This window comes from Camelina sativa, chromosome 15, assembly GCF_030686135.1.
Source record: "Camelina sativa cultivar CO46 ecotype springtype chromosome 15, ASM3068613v1".
Taxonomy (NCBI): Eukaryota; Viridiplantae; Streptophyta; class Magnoliopsida; order Brassicales; family Brassicaceae; genus Camelina; species Camelina sativa.
In genome coordinates, this window is record NC_141894.1 from 1548187 (window position 1) to 1568074 (window position 19888).

Below are 19888 nucleotides of genomic sequence, written 5' to 3' on the forward strand. Positions count from 1 at the left end.
AAATACTCTCCAGATAGAACCGTTGGATATGATAAGTCTTGCGCTCACGTCACGTGTTCTGTTACTTGCATCCACAAACGAATATGCTTATTGATATCTAATTTAGTTCAGTTTGGTCTTATTAAACCAACTTTGATTTGTTAGGGAGTCTGATTTTTATGAGGTTTCTAATACATTTTAGCTTGGATAGTTGTTGCATTAGTATCTTTACAAAAGGTTTATTTTTTTGGTTTACTAATCACTTATAATTATTTGCTATATTTAAAAAGTAATATTAAACGAAAGTCAAATCGATTTGGTTTCGTAAACAAATACTACTAAACAATTTGTATAATTCATAACAATTTGTGCCACATCATCAAACAACAATTTGCATACTTCATGTACATTGTAGAAGATCAAAATTTTATATTTCCTCTTTTTTATAAAGAGTGTTTTTTTTTTTTTTTTCGACATTTACAAAGAGTATTATTTAGACATTTTTCACACAAATTAAAAAAATATTAAATTATAAATATGTATATGACCATATTTAATAAATAGTTAATTTTTTAATTAATTTTAAATTAAAGATAAAATAAAACAATTAATGTAAAAATACATTGAAAATGTAAAATGACATTCTTTATATAAAAAGAAATAGACTTTTTATAAAATAAAGGGTGCTATTAAGTATCACTTAAATTTGTTAAAAGAGCATCACTTAAAAATTTGACTGCAAAACTTTCCAACAATAATTTGTGAATCTTCTTGCGTTTAACTATGCAATAAATCCTCTTTGACCATTTTGACAATTGTCCAGACTTTTTATAATTTCACTTGATTTGCGACTATACAGTATATATATATAGGACTAATAAATGTCAACGATCTTTTTGGTCAAAAAGAAAGAAAAAAAAAAAGAAAAGAAAAAGATACTCACATGTATGGAAAACTAATTAATAGTAGGAAATCTTTTCACCAAATTTTTTAGATATAGAACCTCTCTCAACGATATCTTTCAATAGGTTTCATACAAACAAACCAAAAAAAAAAAAAAAAAAAATCATAATGGGTATTACAAAAAGTATTGTAACTTATTTTCTTGTAGCAATATTTGTATTTTCTTGCTTCATAGATATCCAATTTTTTTTTTTGTTTACTTGTGTTCTTCTGCTTTCTTAAGTGTTACGTTTTCCTTACAACTTTTTGGTAAATTTATCAGTGCTTTTTGTTTCCACTGATTTCTTAGTCATCGAAATCATATGGAATTCTGGACCTTCATTAATTATTAGTATTGAATAGCTTGGAGGTTACTACTTACTAGAATAACCAAGACGTTCCTATGGTCATCAATATGATAAGATGTGTACTTAAGGAGATTCTATTGTGAGTTTTTGTTAGCCAAGTTTTGTTGGTTATTTTTCTTTAAATATCTCATATACGTAATGTCAAAGCCACAAACGAATATGCTTATTGAACTGTATATTGATAGTTTACACACTGCACTTTTCTATACAGAAAAAAAAAAAAAAAAAAAAAAACTAAACCAAGTCATTTAATTTCTGGTCCGTTACACATATATTAATTCTCAATTGTATAGGATGCCGTTATAGACATTACGATCAAATGTATGTATAATGTTTTTGAAAATATTTCGATCATAACTAAAGCAAAAACGGCGACATTTTCAAAATCTGTCCAAAAATATAGATCTAGCCGTTGGATATGATGAAGTCTTGCGCTCACGTGTTCTGTGACTTGCAATTACAATCTTCATTAAATTCGACAAACGAATATGTTTATTGATGGTTCGGTTTGGTTTTATCAAATCAACTTGATTTGTTAGGGAGTCGGATTGTTATGAGTTTTCTAACACATTTAGTTTTGATAGTTCTTGGATGATCTTTATAAAAAGGCCGTTTCTTTTTTACATTTATAATTAAAAAAATATGTATGAAATAAATCAAAATGACTTTTTTTGTAAAACGGAAAGAATATCATTTTGTTAATGAGTACAGCTTAAAGTATTTATTGACCATAATTAAATATTAATTAAAAAACTTTATAACAATGAAATCTAGCATTTACTTAATATATTATTGACCATAACTGATAATATATGCAATAAATCCTCTTTGACCAAATTCACAAGTGTCCATATATAGTTGTTACTACATGATACAAGCAAGAATCCAAATAAATGTCAATATTTTCTGTCAAATATTAGTTTGTGGCAAATATGGAAATCAATTAATAGTAGAAAACAAATCCCAAGACCAAAAGCTGTATAAATACATCATATCGTTAGGATATTATATATAGCAAAATAAGTTTCACACACAAAAAAAAAGTATCAATTAATCATGTGTATTACAAAAACTGTTGTGACTTGTTTTCTTATAGTAGTATTTACAATTTCGTTGTCCGGCATCAGTGTTTTAGCTTCAGGTATGTTTAAATTTTGATTTAGTTTAAGACTAGTATATTTGATCATTCTAAAATCATGTAGAATATTTAATTACCATGTCTCTATCGCTGATAAAATTAGTTATGTGGGGTTTGTGTAGGTGCAGAGGTGGAAAAAATCTCATATGCCCACTGCGATACTTTGTGTACGCCTACCTACGGATGGTATGAATGTTTAACTGACTGTACAACTTTTGGCTTCGGAGATGGGAAATGTGCTTCTCGTTCTCCTAATGAACCTAAGAGATGTTGTTGTCAACCTTAATTGTACAAACGTAATCCTCGTCCTTAGCAAATTAATGCTTACAATTGTGATCGCGTGTTATAATAAGAGATGTCATGGAATTAGGAAAAAATATATTTGACAAAAATTTTAAATACGTATTCATTCATCCTTTTCTATGGTTAAGAAAAACAAGAAGTATTTTGCAGGACATCTATGTTTTTATCAATATTTTGGTTATATAGTATTACTATAAATGCTGTTTTTCTCAAAGATCTGACAGCCTCAGTGGCAGGTATTAATAATTTATAATTGTATGCGAGTTCAACGTTCTCTTCACACACGTTTTACGATTTTAAGATACCTGACAAGGAGGGGTACAATTGTAATTCCACTATATGTTAATATTAGGTATTAATTTATTTTCTAGCTTTTCTAATTTATTTGATTAAGGAGGGGGTATTGGTTTAGGATTTAGAAAGAATTTTCATGACTTTGTGTTTTTAAAAATCTTGCTGATTTTTAAAATCATAGAAAATTAGAAAGTAAAAATGAAGGATTCTATAAGAGATTGTTTAGGAGTTATTTTAAATCTTGCTGATTTGTGTTTCCTAATCTTGTAAAATCTTTCATAAAATCTTTCAAAATCTTTCTATTTGATGAAAGAGTTTTCATGACTTTTGTTATGAAGGAAATGATATAAAATCCTAAACCAATAACACCAAACTTGAATTCATTAACAATCCAAGATTCTTTAGTTTTAATTGAATAACATAAAACTTTTAATGACTTTATAAGACTCTTAATCCAATAACACTAGATTTATCAAGATTTTAGATAACTTTTTACAAATCTACAACCAATAACACCAAATTTTTAAAGAGTTTTTAAAAGTTTTGATTGAATAACAACATATTTTACATAACTTTTAAAGTCATTAAAATTCTTTCTAAATCCTAAACCAATAACCCCCCTAATTAACTATTATTAAACCATTATCAATTTTATTTTATTACATTATTTGATTTTTTAACCGAATTAAAACCAAACAAAACTAAAACCAAATCAAACCAAACATAAACCGACTCTAACATAAACCAAACCAAACTAACTTCGGTTGAGTTTGATTAGAGTTTTACTAAAACCGAATAAACTGACCCGAACCCAAACCAAATCCGAACTTAAACCGAAATGTCCACCCCTAACATTTACTTAATATATTATTTACCATAACTGATAATATATGCAATAAATCCTCTTTGACCAAATTCACAAGTGTCAATACATAGTTATTACTAAATGATACAAGCAAGAATTCAAATAAATGTCAATATTTTCTGTCAAATATTAATTTGTGGCGAATATGGAAATCAATTAATAGTAGGAAAAAAAATTCCAAGACCAAAAGCTGTATAAATAGATCATATCATTAGGATATTATGCATAGCACAATAAGTTTCACACACAAAAAAAAGTATCAATCATGGGTATTACAAAAACTGTTGTGACTTGTTTTCTTATAGTAGTATTTACAATTTCGTTGTCCGGTATCAGTGTTTTAGCTTCAGGTATGTTTAAATTTTGATTTAGTTTAACATTAGTATATTTGATCATTCTAAAAAAAAAATATCTAAAATCATGTATAATATTATAATTACCATGTCTCTATCGCTGATAAAATTAGTTATTTGTAGGTGCAGAGGTGGAACAAATCTCATTTGCCCACTGCAGAGTTTTGTGTACGCCTACCTACGGATGGTTTCAGTGTTTAACTGACTGTTCAGCTTTTGGTTTCGGAGAAGGGAAATGTGCTTCTCGTTCTCCTAATGAACCTAAGAGATGTTGTTGTCAACCTTAATTGTACAAACGTAATCCTCATCCTTAGCTAATGCTTACAAGTGTGATCGCGTGTTATAATAAAGAGATGTCATGGAATTGGGGAAAAAAATATTTATAACAAAAAATTTTAAATACGTATTCATTCATCCTTTTCTATGGTTAAGAAAAACAAGAAGTATTTTGCAGGACATCTATGTTTTTATCAATATTTTGGTTATATATTAGTATTATTATAAATGCTGATTCTCTCAGAGATCTGATAGCCCCAGTGGCACTGAGGTATTAATAAGGAATTGTATGCGAGTTCAACGTTTTCTTTCACACACGTTTTACGATTTTAAGATACCTGCCAAAGAGGGGTACAATTGTAATTCAGCCTTGGGTATTTTTTTTCCCTTCACTTTTCTTCCGATTTTAAATCTTTTTCTCACATAGTAGAACCAAAACTAACACAAATCTATCACTGATTTACGGATTCATAGTCGAAAACTAAAAATTTCTAAGAAGTTTCTCAGTTTCACCGATTTCTTCACCGTCTTAGACAAAATGGCGGCGGTCCACCTTCATCTATACACACCTAGCTCCGCCGAGGCTGAGTTTTAGAACAACTAACTTTAATTTTGATCTAATTTTTAATAATCTCTTTCATACTCTTAATTATATGTTACAAATTAATGCAATGATGATATTTCGCTTTTATATCACCGTAACACGAGTGTTGTAAAGTATTTACGACATTTGAAAACTCCACTCACAGAAATCGTTAGGTTAATGAGTAATACAATATTGGATTATCCAAAGAGGTCTGATCTTTGTCATTCTTCATCTTAATGTTCGTAGAATTAATATATCAATTTAAAATTTATTATAAATCTCTTCATAAAATAAATTTGTGATGATATCAAAAAATAAATTTGATGTGAGAAGAAATTAGGATATAATCAGCTTAAAAAGATTGGGGATATCGTCCCAGCTGATGCACGACTTTTCGAGGGTGATCCCCTTAAGATCGATCATTGGTAAGTAACAAACTAACAAACTAAACATCGTCGAGTTTTTCCAATATACAACAGCGAGATCAGAAAAAAGAAACAAAAAAAGAAATCTACAAGAGTAAGAAAAAGCTGAAACAAAAACAAAGGAAAACTAAATCAATTCTAAGGTGAATCGCTCGTGTTGCTAGTCTTCTTGATGCTGTAGTAGGTGGGGTTCGTCGCTCCAACTACGAGATCATGGGTCGGCTGGAAATCGCGGTTTTTAATCACCAATTTCCAGATCACGCATATACGCAGCTCTGTTGCTACTCGGAAGATACCCAGATCCCATCTGGGTAGTCGTGTGGCGACCGGAAACGTTTCTGTTTACTATCTCACCGCCCCACTGCACATTATCTGCATGGTCAATGAGACAAGTGAAGATTTCTGTTGGCCAATAACCAACTGGCAGAAGTACAGTGTCGCTGCTGGAGCCGACAGATAACCACCAATGTCCAAGGTTTGGATCCTACATTTTTATTTTAATAGATATATGTTAGAAATATCGTTACAAAATAAAAAGTAATTAAAAGTAATCTTCTAACCTTCCAAATCTGGATTGTGACGACTTCGGTCTGGGGAGAGATGGCGCCTTCGATGAGGACATTGCCACTGGTTTGTATAAAACCAGGGCACCGAAGGTTGTAGCATTTCTCAAGAGTGTATGCATCTCTCTGCAAAACAAAACAAAAGAAAAGCATTATTACTTTGTTGGGAAACATATATTTTATAGTATTGTCAAAAAATTGAAGTGAAAAAATAATTATATTACACACTTACCGTCCAGAAAATGAAGAGTCTTGGCTGATAGTCTGAATATAGCCCGGGAGAAACCTATATATATAGAAAGAAAAAAGAATTAAAAATTTTCTAGTTTTAATTAAAATAAAACTTATGTAACAAATAGTTATCTGAAATCTCATTAAAAACTGACCTGCCACCCAACCTCGATGGTGTTCAAATCACCTTTTTTATAAGAACCGGATAAGAGCCAAGTCTGGCCTAGGCTGAACTCGCCGACTTGATCAACTTTCGGGTGCCCCACACTCATTGTGACTTTCGTTCCATAAATCTCCCTTGTGCTGTTCAAATGTGCGATAGCATACTGCGTATACAAAACGAATATACAGTACAAAGTTACAATTATTGTTGAAAATAACAAATTAGTAATTTAGCATATTCACAAAATGTCGTTAACATATACCATCACATGCATGCAGATTCGGTTATTACTTATTAGATTTAGTTTGACTTGGTATATGTTTAGGTTTTGTGAAATTAGATTTTCAAATAAATCCACATTTAATTTTGGTTTGGTATTCAATAAAATATTATGATAAACTAAAGAAATTATTAATTAATTGCAGTTAACATATATATATATATATATATATATAGTTCTGATTTTGATTTAAATATTTCAGTTTGTACCGTTTAAATAAAATTTAGTTCAAGTTCACGATGATGATCAATTTCTGGTTCAATTCATATTATAGAAAAGCGGAAAACATTTACCTCATGTCCGTGGGTGACTTCAGCTCCAGCATTAGAATTAGTAGTCCCGCTCTCCTGAGAAACCATTCTCCGTATCGGAATGGTTCCCTCCGGACATTTGGACCCGTTGCGGTTCCAAACTTGCCACCCGCTAACTCCATCTTCATTTTTGGCTGTGTTAGGAAGATTTTTTGGTATTTCCTGTATTATATTTTGTTTCAGAGAAAGGAAAACGTTTGTATTAATAAGAATTAAAACACACAGAGTATTTTGTAAATGAGTACGTAAAAAAATTATATAAATATGGAAACACAAAAAAAATACCTGTAGCTTGTGATGATCCTTTAGAAGAGGATGACTGAACCCCGACTGAGCTAATATATCTGTGCAGTCTATGACATCGCCGTCAGGGCTCTGTTGGATTTCACCCAAAAAAAAACAATTAATAATTAATTATATATATATATATATATATTTTTTAAACGAAATTATATTCACATTAGTTATATTAATTAATTATATTAATTATATTAATTATACTAATTATACAAAATAAATAAAGTTTGTCTTGTGAACGAACGAACGTGCGGTTCTTACATTGATGGTCGTTGTCAATGATCCCACCGGGACGAAGAGAGTGAGTGACAGCAGACAGAAGAAGAGAACCCTGCAAAAAAAAAAAAAAACACTGCAAGTAAAAACCCTAACGAGATTTTTTTTTTTTTTCTTTTAAGATCATGGCGAATATCCAAGTAAATCATACATTCTAAAGATTCTTACCATGAAGAAGATCTGAACGATGACATCTTCACCGATCACTATAACGTCAGTCCTTGAAGCAACCTCTTCCTCTTCTTTCTTCTGATCCGATTCACTTGTGATTTGACAGAAGAAGTCGGAGCTTACTCGATTCCAGTTCACTATAACGACAGAAGAAGTCGGAGCTTACTATAACGTACCTCTTCTTTCTTCTTTCTTCTTTCTTGAAGCAACCTCTTCTTTCGCCAGTTGAATCGTCTTCTTTCTTCTTTCTTCTTTCTACTTTCTTCTTACTCGATTCACTTGTTGTTCTCTCTCTCTCTCTCTCTCTCTCTCTCTCTCTCTCTCTTAATACTCATTACAAAACATATCTTTGGGGAGAACGAAACTCACGGCTTCACCGTAACGTTTTCACTAGCCACGAAACTCTTCTTCGCCGAATTGATCGAACTATCAGAAATCGCATATCCTCATTCCGTCGCTGAGTTGATCCTCCACGAGATCTTGGGTTTTCTAGTTCGATCGTAGCTACTCGAAGCAATTATTGGTTAGAGACAAACTTGGGCGTTGCAGGGCTAACATCTTGTTGGGCTTAACATTTTAGGTTTCTTTTTTAATGGGTTTCAGTTTCCAGCTCTTTTTATTTATTTTCAATGGGCTTAAAGCCTTAAAACCCAACCATTAAAGTTGATTTGTAAGAGCACTTTTGCCACGTTTAATTTAATGCAAAACAAATTTCAAAAAAAAAAAAAAAAAAAAAAACAGGTTTACAAAGTTAAAGCTGTACTTTTTACCACAAAAGAGAACTCATGTAATCTAGGCAAATGAGCTTCTGTTCCTAAATTTAAAATGACAAACAAAATGACAACATTTAATTCTTGAGGTATTAAATTACACGTTTTTATTAGTCTGGTTATTATTTTTCCAACCAAAAAAGAGCAGGCATTAAACATTCAAATAAAAAATGAATGAGGTATTTTTTGGCTTTTTCCAAAAAAAAAGGAATAAATTCACATAATATGTCGCGGAATCACGAGAATTTGACGGTAAACTCATACGACGATGTGAGTAACATATAACAAAGATATAATAAAAGGCATGAAGATTAAGAAACACCGTAAATCAATAAGACCGTGTATCAGGATTAAATTCAAATGAATAAATATATAGATCTTCTTTTTTGAGAGACCGATATGTACATGCCTAGTATGTATAAACCCTGAAAAGTATAGCTAATCTATTATATATATTTATATTCATTAAAGTGACCTACTGACCTTACAGAAAAATTACGTTATTAAACTAACCGAAGTCCGTCATATCGTCATCCCTTAATGGTCAAGATTCGAACGTTTTGAGTTCGAATTCGAATTTTATAAGACCTTGATGTGTCATTAGTGATATAGACAACTGCAATATATAAAGAGGCTTTGACGTAATCATATATATTCTAAGCTATTAAGCCAAATAGGCAAATACGATCAAAGTTTAATTATACCACTCATTGGTTATTGGAAAAGACAAAACAATAATAAGCGGTACGTGGATGAAAATAGAAATTGCATTACACAAATACAAAGATTGGTACGTATAAAATACTTAGATACGACGAGCATACATATTTGGAAGTAAAACGATATTATCGAGTCGCACCTTGGTGGTAATTAGCCATCACTGACTGACCTTGCTGCTGTTGCGTTAAAAGCGGTTGCGACAGCGGCTGGGACTGAGTTATTTGCTTGTTGCTTGTTGTTGCATCTTGGTGTTTCTTATTTTTATTCAAACACAATAAATTATTATTGTAATTCCATAATTTTCACATTAATTCTTATCATATAAATAAGTATTCTCTCATTCACTAACATTTTCTCATTCTCTTCCACTTTTCTCATTCTCTTTCATAATACCTCAAATCATTTTTCATTTTTTTTTGTTTTCAATTTCTTATTTTGTTGTATGGGTTACAAAAAAACAAATAAAAAATATTATTGTAATTTTTAATGCTGAATTTTAATTTTAGAGACTACATGATATGTATTTTATATTGTTTTTATTTTTAAAAATTCATCTCCATTATCTATTTGGATTATCATCTTATATGTAATCATTCTTTCCTCCTCTCCCACCAATATCAAATGTTGTTATATCTCATATGTGTTGTAAGAGTTTGATTCTATATATTAATTTAGAAAGTATTATACATATTTAACATTGTTTTCAATTTTTATTTTATTTATATAAAAATGAAATATTTCTTGCCTTTCTAATCTATTCATAGTTATTTTTAAAATTTCCATAGTTAAATTTAAATTCACATATGTTATATTTAACAAAAAATCAAGTTTATTTGAAAATTAGATGTTCCTATTCCTTTTAAATGATTAATGTATAACATATTATACTTTTGAATCAAATTATAGACCCACCAACACTCACTTCTAAATTAAATGGGTTTTAATTTTAGGAGTTGGAAAAGTATAAAAGTTTATTTGTAACTCCCATAATAATATCATAGTAGTGTTCTCAATGAATTTAATTTAATATAATAGAACATGTTAAAAATGTATAAGTATGTACTTTTGTAACTCTCAAATAGTAAAAACAATTTGATATTTGATTTCCAAAATTTTACTACTAAGAGGAAATCATTAGAATCTAACCTAGCAATATAACTTAAATTAAGGTGAATATAAAAGAGATTAGAAATTAAATTAATAGTTGAGATTTTTATTGCATTTCATATGATTTTATAAGGTTTCACTTTCTCCTTATTTATCCATTTAGCATTTAATTTCTAATATTTATTTTTAATTATATAAAAATGTAATAATATACTTTAAATTTATACTTTACTACTAAATTGTAACTGAAATTACATTAATTATGAATTGACTGTTTTTTTCATTCACACTATAAATTATAATTGTAACTCTTCTAATAAAATTATTTTAGAAAAACTTGTATCCCTTGAAATCTTATAAATAAACATTCTCACATCATCATCCACCATATCTCAAATTCTTTGTTTTGTTTATGTTCTTACATGGCTACAAAACTCATGGTAAGAGTGTGATTTTATATTTTCTTAGATTAATTGCTGTATTATCTATTAAAAGAAAGACACATATCTCACTATAACCCTCATGAATTCATATTTTAAATCTCACATAATTTTATAAATTCTACAATACTATTATTTTTCTTTGATTTAACAAATGATATCTTAACTTAATAAAAGTTTCAGTTTATTTTAATATGATATACATGTAATATATGATATATAGTTTAATATTTATTTTCCATATGAAACATTATCATTTCATATAAATCAAAGTCCAGACACAATTAAATACTTTAAGATAATAACCTAATAAAGTAGTTGCTGTTTTTATTTTATTTTTCTAGAAAATGTATTAGTCTATAATATATGGTTAGACTCATTTAGTTTTATATTTATGAGACACTGCAAACCTACTGTTTTCTTTTTCTTAATTTAAACATTTTAAATCTCTTTAAGCTATCACGATAATTAGATAAAATAATATACATAACTACACCACAAAATATATTTTTTGAAAATATATATCACAATGATTTTGAAATACAACTACAACTACAAAAATATATGGCATACATGTAAGATACAATATGACTTAATTACACTAAATATATTATCATCAAAAGAAAATTTAATTTCTTTACATTAGTTAAATTCATATTACTTAGTCTTTAAATTTTGATGTACACCGAAAAAACAAAAAAATAATAATATATTATTTTATATTATTTTCCGTAATAAAATAACGATTATATAAGAACTCACGCTATGCGTGAGCTAACATCTAGTAATTAACTAAAAGAGGCTAAACAATTCAGCAATCTCGATTTAGATAAATTAGATTATAAGTTTTTTAAAAAATCAGCTTCTTTGATATTTATATGTATGTCCTAAAAGCGTTTAAAACGATTCAACTGTTACCAGTTTTTATCAATATATGAAGTAGAAGATTTTAAAAAACTTCAAGAAAAATATATACATGAAATTATACGTGCAACATTGCGCATTGTCAGCGTAATTATGTTATATATATCATACATCTTCGTTTTTACAATTGATCCTTAAATAATTTAAAAAGAAGAAAAGCTGAGATCGAACCTATTGTGGAAACACGAAATCATAAAAGTTAATACCACCGGTTGGGGCTAAACATAGCAGCCCAACAACACATGAATACTTTATTTCACAAAACTAATAATAAAATTACTAATTTTATAATATCTTTGAGTAACAACAGGTTTACAAAGTTAAAGCTTCACTTTTTAGTTTTTACCACAAAAGAAAACTCATGTAATCGAGGCAAATGAGCTTCTATTCCTAAATTTAAAATGACAAACAAAATATAAATAAAGACATTGTTTTCAATTCTTTTTGAAATATCCAAATATGGAAATGTTGTTGACAACAAGAATATGCTTGTCTCTTTAATTTGGATTTAAAAACTCAAAAAAAAAATGATTTATTTATAGTGAGAGTTTCTCATAGAAAAATTCCCAAGCGGAGGTGTCTAAACAAAATCATGGTAATAATCTAACAAAATCATTTGGAGTGATTGGTTACCACTTTTATGAGGATTACTTTTATATTGGTGTAACTTTAAAAACTTTAAATGATGTGACTGAAAAAAAAAGTCACAAATAATAGACATTAGAAAAAAAAAAGAGCGTAACAAGAACAATATGACTGACTATTCTCACTTTGTAAAGATCACCGTATAGCTAGAAGTTCTGGAATTGTATTTATGTATATTTATATATTATTATATTTTTGTGTTGTTAGTAGTTAGATGTTTTAAATAAATATATATATATTATATATATATGTATGTATATTTAAGTTATTTGATTTTTTTAAAAAAAATATATATATGTTTTGCTTTATGTTTTGCTTAATTTTGCTTAATTTTTGAATATTTCATTTTCAAAACTATGGGTCGCTATCTAAAAAAACATTTTCAAGTCCTTAATTAACTTCACTTTTAAAACAATATTTAGTCTTATAGTCGTCTCAAGAAAAACAACCAGATTTACAAAATACTAATAATTTCAAGAATATAAGTGATAACACGTACGTCCACATCAATTTTTTTGCTTTTTCATGTATTATATATGTTCAGAGACCACTAATTGGCTGTAATTAATAATATGTTCAGAGACCATTATATTCATTTTCAGAGAAAAAGGAAAACGTTGTATTAATAAATAAAATATGTGTTGTGAACAAACGTGCGGTTTATTTACATTGATGGTCGTTGTGTCGTTGAAGAAGATCTGAACGATGACATCTTCATCGATCACTATAACCTCAGTGTCTTACCTGAAGAAGGTGCATATAATCAAAGAAATTAGACTCAGATTACCTATACATCAAACATTTTTCCAAAAAAAAAACCTAAAATGTACTAAATCTTAGACTCAGATCTACAAGTTTGCTACCTCTCTTGCTTCGAAAGCTCTCCCTTTGTGCTACCTCTCTCTTGCTTAGAAAGATCTCCCTTTGTCTCCCTTTGTAAATGAGTACGTAATAAATATAAATATGGAAACACAAAAAAACCTGTAGCTTGTGATCCTTTAGAAGAGGATGACTGAACCCCGGCTGAGCTAATATCTGTGCAGTCTATGACATCCTCGTCAGGACTCTGTTGGATTTCACCCAAGAAAAAAAAAGAAAAAAATTGTTGCTATGATGATATTTTCAGATCACTAGGAGTGCTAGGATGATATTTCAGATCTCTCTGTCAAGAATCTTGAAGGCGTTTTCCGATGGTAAATAAAGTTGATTGTGTACCTTAAGGTACAACAAGCTTGTTGTTTTTTGCCTCCAAATGTGGTAGATTGTTGCTTGAGCCACTATTTTCCGAGCAGTGAAGGTGCAGACTATCAGCAAGAACTCAACAGCTTCAGTCCTTGAAGCAACCTCTTCGTCTTCTTTCTTCACTATGTTGCTTACTCGATTCCACTTCTGATCCGATTCACTTGTGGTCTTGACAGAAGAAGTCGGAGCTGTTGAGTTCTTGCTGATACAGACTGGATAGAGGATCGAATCCACGAGAGATCGAAGTTCCGACCATGCGATGAAAGGGCGTTTGTGAGGGTTCAGTCTTGAGAGAACACGACCCCAATGGTGGCATACAAATAACTTACTCTTTCTTTTCGTTTCAAAATATATGATATTTTAATTAAAAACATGTATATTGAAAACAACTAGTTTTAAAAAATTTAAGTAATTATAGACATAACTGCATAATATAAAATATTAAACTATTCTAAAAATTGCATTAAAAATTTGAAAACATTTTATATTTATGGAACACAAAAACTTCTCTATATTATAAAACTGAGGGAGTATTAGTTTTGGAGATAGGTGTACATTAAGTTCAATTCTTTTTGGAATATCTAAAAATGGAAACCTGCGAACCACACTTGGACGACTTGTGACTGATTTAGTGAGTACGTCTCTGTTGTTCTCTCTCTCTCTCAATACTTTTACAAAGGGAAAAATAAATCTACACAACACATGTTACACATCAATAATTTGTCATTAAGCTTTCTTATCATCATACATAATTTAGGTTAGATCCTAATGAACTTAATAAAATTAATCAATGTTAGCTAAGGAACAGGTTAAAATTATTTAGGGTAATAATGTATTCATCCGTGAGATCTAAGTTAGATTGATTTCGCTTATGTTATAGAGAGAGAGAAAGAGAACAACAGAGACGTGCCCACTAATTAATTCTTTTTAAGAGTGATATCTATCTATATATATATATATATATCATTAATTCTTTTTAAGAGAGTGAAAAATGAGAACATATATACTCAGTAATAACAAAATAGTTGTGATATATATAGATATATAATATTGATATGAAATAATGTTGACGTTATTGGCGTAATGTTTTATATATATCCTCTCTCGACGTTATTGTACGTTCATGAAGTTTTATAATACGCCGTGTTTAGGATGTCAAATCGACAGCTTAATAATTAACTAAAAGAGGTTAAACAATTCAGCAATCTCGATTTATAGATTATAAGTTTTTTTAAAAAAATCAGCTTCTTTGATATTTATATCATTATGTATGTCCTAAAAGCGTTTAAAACAATTCAACTGTTACCAGTTTTTATCGTAACTTTATCAATATATTATATATGAAAGAGAAGATTTTAAAAATCTTCAAGAAAAATATATACATGAAATTATACGTGCAACATTGCGCATTTTCGGAGTAATTATGTTATATATATATATCATACATCTTCGTTCTTACAATCGATCCTTAAATAATTCAATTGTTTTTTCATGTAATATGCATGCAGCACTGCTGTGACCACTTTTTTTTAATAGAATTAAAAAAGAAGAAAAGCTGAGATCGAACCTATTGTGGAAACACGATTCGGTTGGGGCTAAACATAGCAGCCCAACAACACATGAATACTTTATTTCACAAAACTAATAATAAAATTATTAATTTTATAATATCTTTGAGTAACAACAGGTTTACAAAGTTAAAGCTTTACTTTTACCACAAAAGAAAACTCATCTAATGGAGGCAAATGAGCTTCTGTTCCTAAATTTAAAATGACAAACAAAATATAAATAAATACTTAAAGAGAAAAAAGAAGAAGAAAAACAAATGGAGGAGGAAAAAAAGGAACACGTACTGCTTATTACCAAGTTGTGAGGCTACAACTTTCATGAGGATAAGAGTATTTTGTTGTTGAACCAACACATCAAACTTATAAAACTTGTTGAGAAAGAAAAGCATAAGGGATGTATGGTGCTCGAGCCTATGTTTTTTTTTTGAAACCCTTGGGAATGCCATGCATCTATCACTTGTGAAGTATGCTTTAAATATATATAGATATTATATATATATATATATATATATGTGTGTGTATATTTCAGTTATTTGAAAAAAAAATTAAAAATTATGTTTTGCTTTATGTTTTGCTTAATTTTGCTTAAGTTTTTGCTTAATTTTTGACTATTTTATTTTCAAAATTATGGGTCATTATCTAAAAAAACATTTTCAAGTCCTTAATTAACTTCACTTTTAAAACAATATTTAGTCCTATAGTCGTCTCAGGAACAACAACCAGATTTACAAAATACTAATAATTTCAAGAATATAAGTGATAACACGTACGTCCACATCAATTTTTTTGCTTTTTCATGTATATATAATTATATATGTTCAGAGACCACTAATGGGCTGTAAGCTTGTAATTAATAATATGTTTAGAGACCATTATATTTCGTTTAAGAGAAAAAGGAAAACGTTGTATTAATAAATAAAATATGTGTTGTGAACGAACGTGCGGTTTATTTACATTGATGGTCGTTGTGTCGTTGAAGAAGATCTGAACGATGACATCTTCATCGATCACTATAACCTCAGTGTCTTACCTGAAGAAGGTGCATATAATCAAAGAAATTAGATACGAGGAAAAAAATCTAGAACTTTGGATTCCAAAATCATAAAAATCCTATATATCAAACGTTTTACTGTAGTATCATACATCTTCGTTCTTACAATGATTCAATTGTTTTTCTTGTAATATGCATTCTCACAAACCTATTGTAGCTCGTTTTGATAACGTAAAATATCACCGGTTGGGGCTAAGCATAGCAGCCCACCAATACATAAACACTTTCTTTCACAAAATTAATAATAAAATTATTCATTCTACAATATCTTTGAGTAACAGTTTTACAAAGATAAAGCTTTAGTTTTACTTTTACCACAAAGGAATGAATACTCTCATCTTATCTAGGCAAATGAGCTTCCGTTTCTAAATTTAATTGATACAGAGAGAAAACAAAAGAAGTAAAGCAAATGGACAAGAAAAATAAAAAAGGAACAGCAACTACTAATTACCAAGTTGTGAGGCTACAACTCTCATGAAGACAAGAGTTTTTTACATTTTGTTGTTGTTAAACCAACAAAGCAAAGTATCAAACTTATAAAACTTGCTGTGAAAGAAAAGCATAGGGGGTGTATTGTGCTCGAGCCTATGTTTTTTTGTTTTTCTCACTTTCATGTAAGCCCTTGGGAATGACATGCATCTATCACTTGTGAAGTATGCTCTTCTTCACTGTTTTTTGCTTCTTATTGATGTGATGCTGCAAAACCGAGAACCATCATGATTAAGAATTAGATGCTCATAATAAATAAATAAAATCCTACGCAAATGTATCTATCAATAAGTCTGAGTCAAGATACTTGCCTTTTGTCTTTCAGCAGCCTCCTGGTCTGTTCTCTCTTTCCAGCTGCTCTTTCTTAGTTTTATCGGACGGTTTCCAACATACTTACCTGTGTATTCATATGAAATCAAGGGAGTAAGTCAAGGCGATAACACGTTCATTCAAAAAATCAAAATCAATAGGATAAGATATCAAGATGGAGCAACACATCAAATAGATAGTAAATCGAGATGCTTACCATTCATTTCTTTTAACGCTCCAGCTAGATCCGCAGGATTTGAGAAACTCACAAACCCATAACCCTTGGTTTTACCAGTCCGCTTATCTCTGATGACCTGTCATGATAGATAAGATTAGAAGAATACTCTGTAAAAGCTTTGACCACAAAACTAACACTGAACACTTCTCTTTTTGATTCGAGTAGGAATGATCCGTATTTTCTAAGGTCAACCAAGCTCACTTCTATACAAACTATATGTTTGGGTTTGCAAACGCATCACAGTTTACATTTTTAGCAGTCTAACCAACCAGAGGGAGTTAAAAATTAAAAGTACGACAATCACATGACTAATCTCTCAAATATATGCTCATAGGGAAACCAGGTATGGATCATCACTAAACCCTAAAAGGAGGAGAGATACACACAGACAGTTTACCTTGGCCATATTGAAGGTGGGGAATCGAGCAAATGCCTTGGACAGAACATCATCATTCACTTCATTCCCAAGATCACCACAGAACAAACGGTAGTCATCTGCCAAATGAGGAACAAAATGTTGTTAGAAATCCATTATAACAACAGAGCAAAGACCATTAACAAAGAAGAAGAAGAGTGCATACTTTCTGGCCACTCAGAAAGAGTAGGATCCTCCCAAGACTGTCCAGCAGCTTTACGAGGAATAGCTCTCTTTTTAGTTTCTGCTTTGTGTTCGGTTTCACTACTTGCCAACGCAGCTTTCACATTCTCAAGAGCTTCTGGTGTGATGGTTTGTGCATCTCTTTGGAACAATTGATGAGCCTGACAATTAAAATCAAACAACAGAAAGATTTTAGTCTACCTTAAGCATAAATTTTTCAGAAAACACATAAACAAGTTAAACCAAATCCAAAGTACAAATCTTTAAATGTGAAACATGAGAGAACCGTAATTGGTAGATTTCTTGAAGAACCAAGCTTTATGTTACACAATCATAACGATATACTCCAATCCCAACAACAACCAGAAAAAAAAAAAAAAAAAACCCCTAAAATTAAAGCAGAGGGATCTCGAAAACCCTAATTCGATCCAGGAATCTCAAATACACCAAAACAAATAAAAATAGGAATCAATACTGGGGATTTACAAAAGCAAACTAACCTGTTGGTACTGAGGATAAGCATAGACGGCAGGAACCGGTCCAACAGGCTGCGGATATACCGTTGCTCCGGGAACGGATGCTACCGGCGCCGGAACAGCAGGGGAAGGCGCCACGTAGGGCTGTGGAGGCTGGTACGGTGCGGAATAGTAAGAATTAGCTGCGTATGTGTATTGAGACGAGGAAGATGAAGAAGAAGAACCTGAAGACGGCGGGATTGACATCGGAGAAAGCAAAACGCCTAATCGCACTCAAATCGGAGGTTTCAGAAAAATCGAACGTCAAATTTTATTTTTCTTTTTTCCTTTTCTCTTTAATTTCTTTTTTCCCACTTTAATTGGACAATTCGAGAATAAAGGACGATTTTCTAACGAATGGGCTTAGGCCCAATAGTCTCTTCACGTCCAATATTGGTTCCTAAACCAGACGAGATTAAACCAATATAAGACCAATAGAGCAAGTTATTAAACCGGATTGAACCCGTTTTTCCCAACCACTTTTCTTGTTGTCTCTGAACCAACAAATTCTGAAATTACTCTTGGTGATGTCTAGAAAAGTCTGGTCAACAATCCAAAAATTTTGTAGTTGCATTTGTTTGTAGCTAGCAAGTACTAACATTTATAGACGATACTGTTCAAAATGGTGCGAGAGAATCAGAAATAAAATCCCAAGTGGATCTATTAAACTGTATAACAAGACCCCTCCCAAATAGGGAAAACCACACATGTGGTGCTAAATTAAAAAGCAAACAAATCTTATTTTTATAATATTTTTTTTACAGCTACACTCAAAGCCTACCTCGTACGGACACATTGATTTCGTTCGTCCACGTGGGTTATAATCATGTTTAGCCAGTAGCCAGAATAGCACAACTGATGAAACTCATCCATACGATTTTTTTTTAACTCTTGAGTGCCCCCGAGAGACGAGACCAACACAGCAACACTGCTCTTTTCTCTCTACGTTAGCTTTTAATTGATGGGGACTACATTAACAGAGCCAATGGTTATGGGCACACATGACGTTAAACCGCTAACATTTTTCTCCTATCCTTTTGATCTTAACCGTTCGATCTGCATCTGATTGATAAGAGTGATGAAAACATCAAACGGCATATGTGTTTGGTAATTACAGTACTTCCAATTTTCAAGTACATCAGTTTAATACAAAAGGTCCAAGTTAAATGTCACTGTTTAGTAAAAGGAAAGTTGCTAAATTTGACATAGGCAAAGAAGGAACTCATGCGTGATAAAATTAAACTTCTAGATTGTATAAAAGAGTTTTGAATATTGAGAGTGACATATTATAAACACGAAATTTGTGTTGTGTACAATATTCTAAAATTGTCAAATCGACGTTCGGCTGATAAGAAGTTTGGAAAGAAAATTGTGTCACAAGATTAGCTGTCATCAATAATTGAAACTTATGTTTTTTTTTTTTTTTTTTTTTTTTTTTTGTCTTTTTGTAA

General features: G+C 30.4%; 2 protein-coding genes and 2 long non-coding RNA genes across 4 annotated transcripts; 2 read left to right on the top strand and 2 right to left on the bottom strand.

Annotated features, from left to right (window-relative positions):
* Positions 1 to 2139: 2139 nt before the first annotated feature.
* Positions 2140 to 2828, top strand: LOC147926193 (uncharacterized). Its single transcript, XR_015582545.1, has 2 exons — positions 2140 to 2430; positions 2550 to 2828. It is a non-coding gene; the product is annotated as an uncharacterized LOC147926193 (long non-coding RNA).
* A 1276-nt stretch (positions 2829 to 4104) lies between these two features.
* LOC147926194 (uncharacterized) lies at positions 4105 to 4644 on the top strand. Its single transcript, XR_015582546.1, has 2 exons — positions 4105 to 4239; positions 4366 to 4644. It is a non-coding gene; the product is annotated as an uncharacterized LOC147926194 (long non-coding RNA).
* An 830-nt stretch (positions 4645 to 5474) lies between these two features.
* LOC109129049 (protein neprosin-like) lies at positions 5475 to 8406 on the bottom strand. The gene is made up of 8 exons (XM_019236603.2): positions 7819 to 8406; positions 7636 to 7705; positions 7363 to 7452; positions 7060 to 7239; positions 6479 to 6649; positions 6325 to 6378; positions 6090 to 6218; positions 5475 to 6013 (listed from the first exon to the last, which is right to left on the bottom strand). Exons 1-8 carry the CDS (start codon positions 7842 to 7844, stop codon positions 5768 to 5770), a joined length of 966 nt encoding a protein of 321 aa, XP_019092148.1. The 5' UTR covers positions 7845 to 8406; the 3' UTR covers positions 5475 to 5767.
* An 8106-nt stretch (positions 8407 to 16512) lies between these two features.
* LOC104744554 (uncharacterized) lies at positions 16513 to 18759 on the bottom strand. The gene is made up of 6 exons (XM_010465625.2): positions 18423 to 18759; positions 17906 to 18083; positions 17722 to 17819; positions 17304 to 17400; positions 17089 to 17174; positions 16513 to 16984 (listed from the first exon to the last, which is right to left on the bottom strand). Exons 1-6 carry the CDS (start codon positions 18642 to 18644, stop codon positions 16931 to 16933), a joined length of 735 nt encoding a protein of 244 aa, XP_010463927.1. The 5' UTR covers positions 18645 to 18759; the 3' UTR covers positions 16513 to 16930.
* Positions 18760 to 19888: the final 1129 nt, after the last annotated feature.

Excerpts from the sequence above, each read along its gene's own strand:
- LOC104744554 (XM_010465625.2), bottom strand. The coding sequence starts at position 18,644 with ATGTCAATCCCGCCGTCTTCAGGTTCTTCTTCTTCATCTTCCTCGTCT. Across the intron at positions 17,401-17,721 it reads CCACCTTCAATATGGCCAAG|GTCATCAGAGATAAGCGGAC; the intron begins GTAAACTGTCTG and ends CTATCATGACAG. Across the intron at positions 17,175-17,303 it reads AGCGTTAAAAGAAATGAATG|GTAAGTATGTTGGAAACCGT; the intron begins GTAAGCATCTCG and ends ATGAATACACAG.
- LOC109129049 (XM_019236603.2), bottom strand. The coding sequence starts at position 7,844 with ATGTCATCGTTCAGATCTTCTTCATG. Across the intron at positions 6,379-6,478 it reads CCATCGAGGTTGGGTGGCAG|GTTTCTCCCGGGCTATATTC; the intron begins GTCAGTTTTTAA and ends CTATATATATAG. Across the intron at positions 6,014-6,089 it reads TCACAATCCAGATTTGGAAG|GATCCAAACCTTGGACATTG; the intron begins GTTAGAAGATTA and ends ATAAAAATGTAG.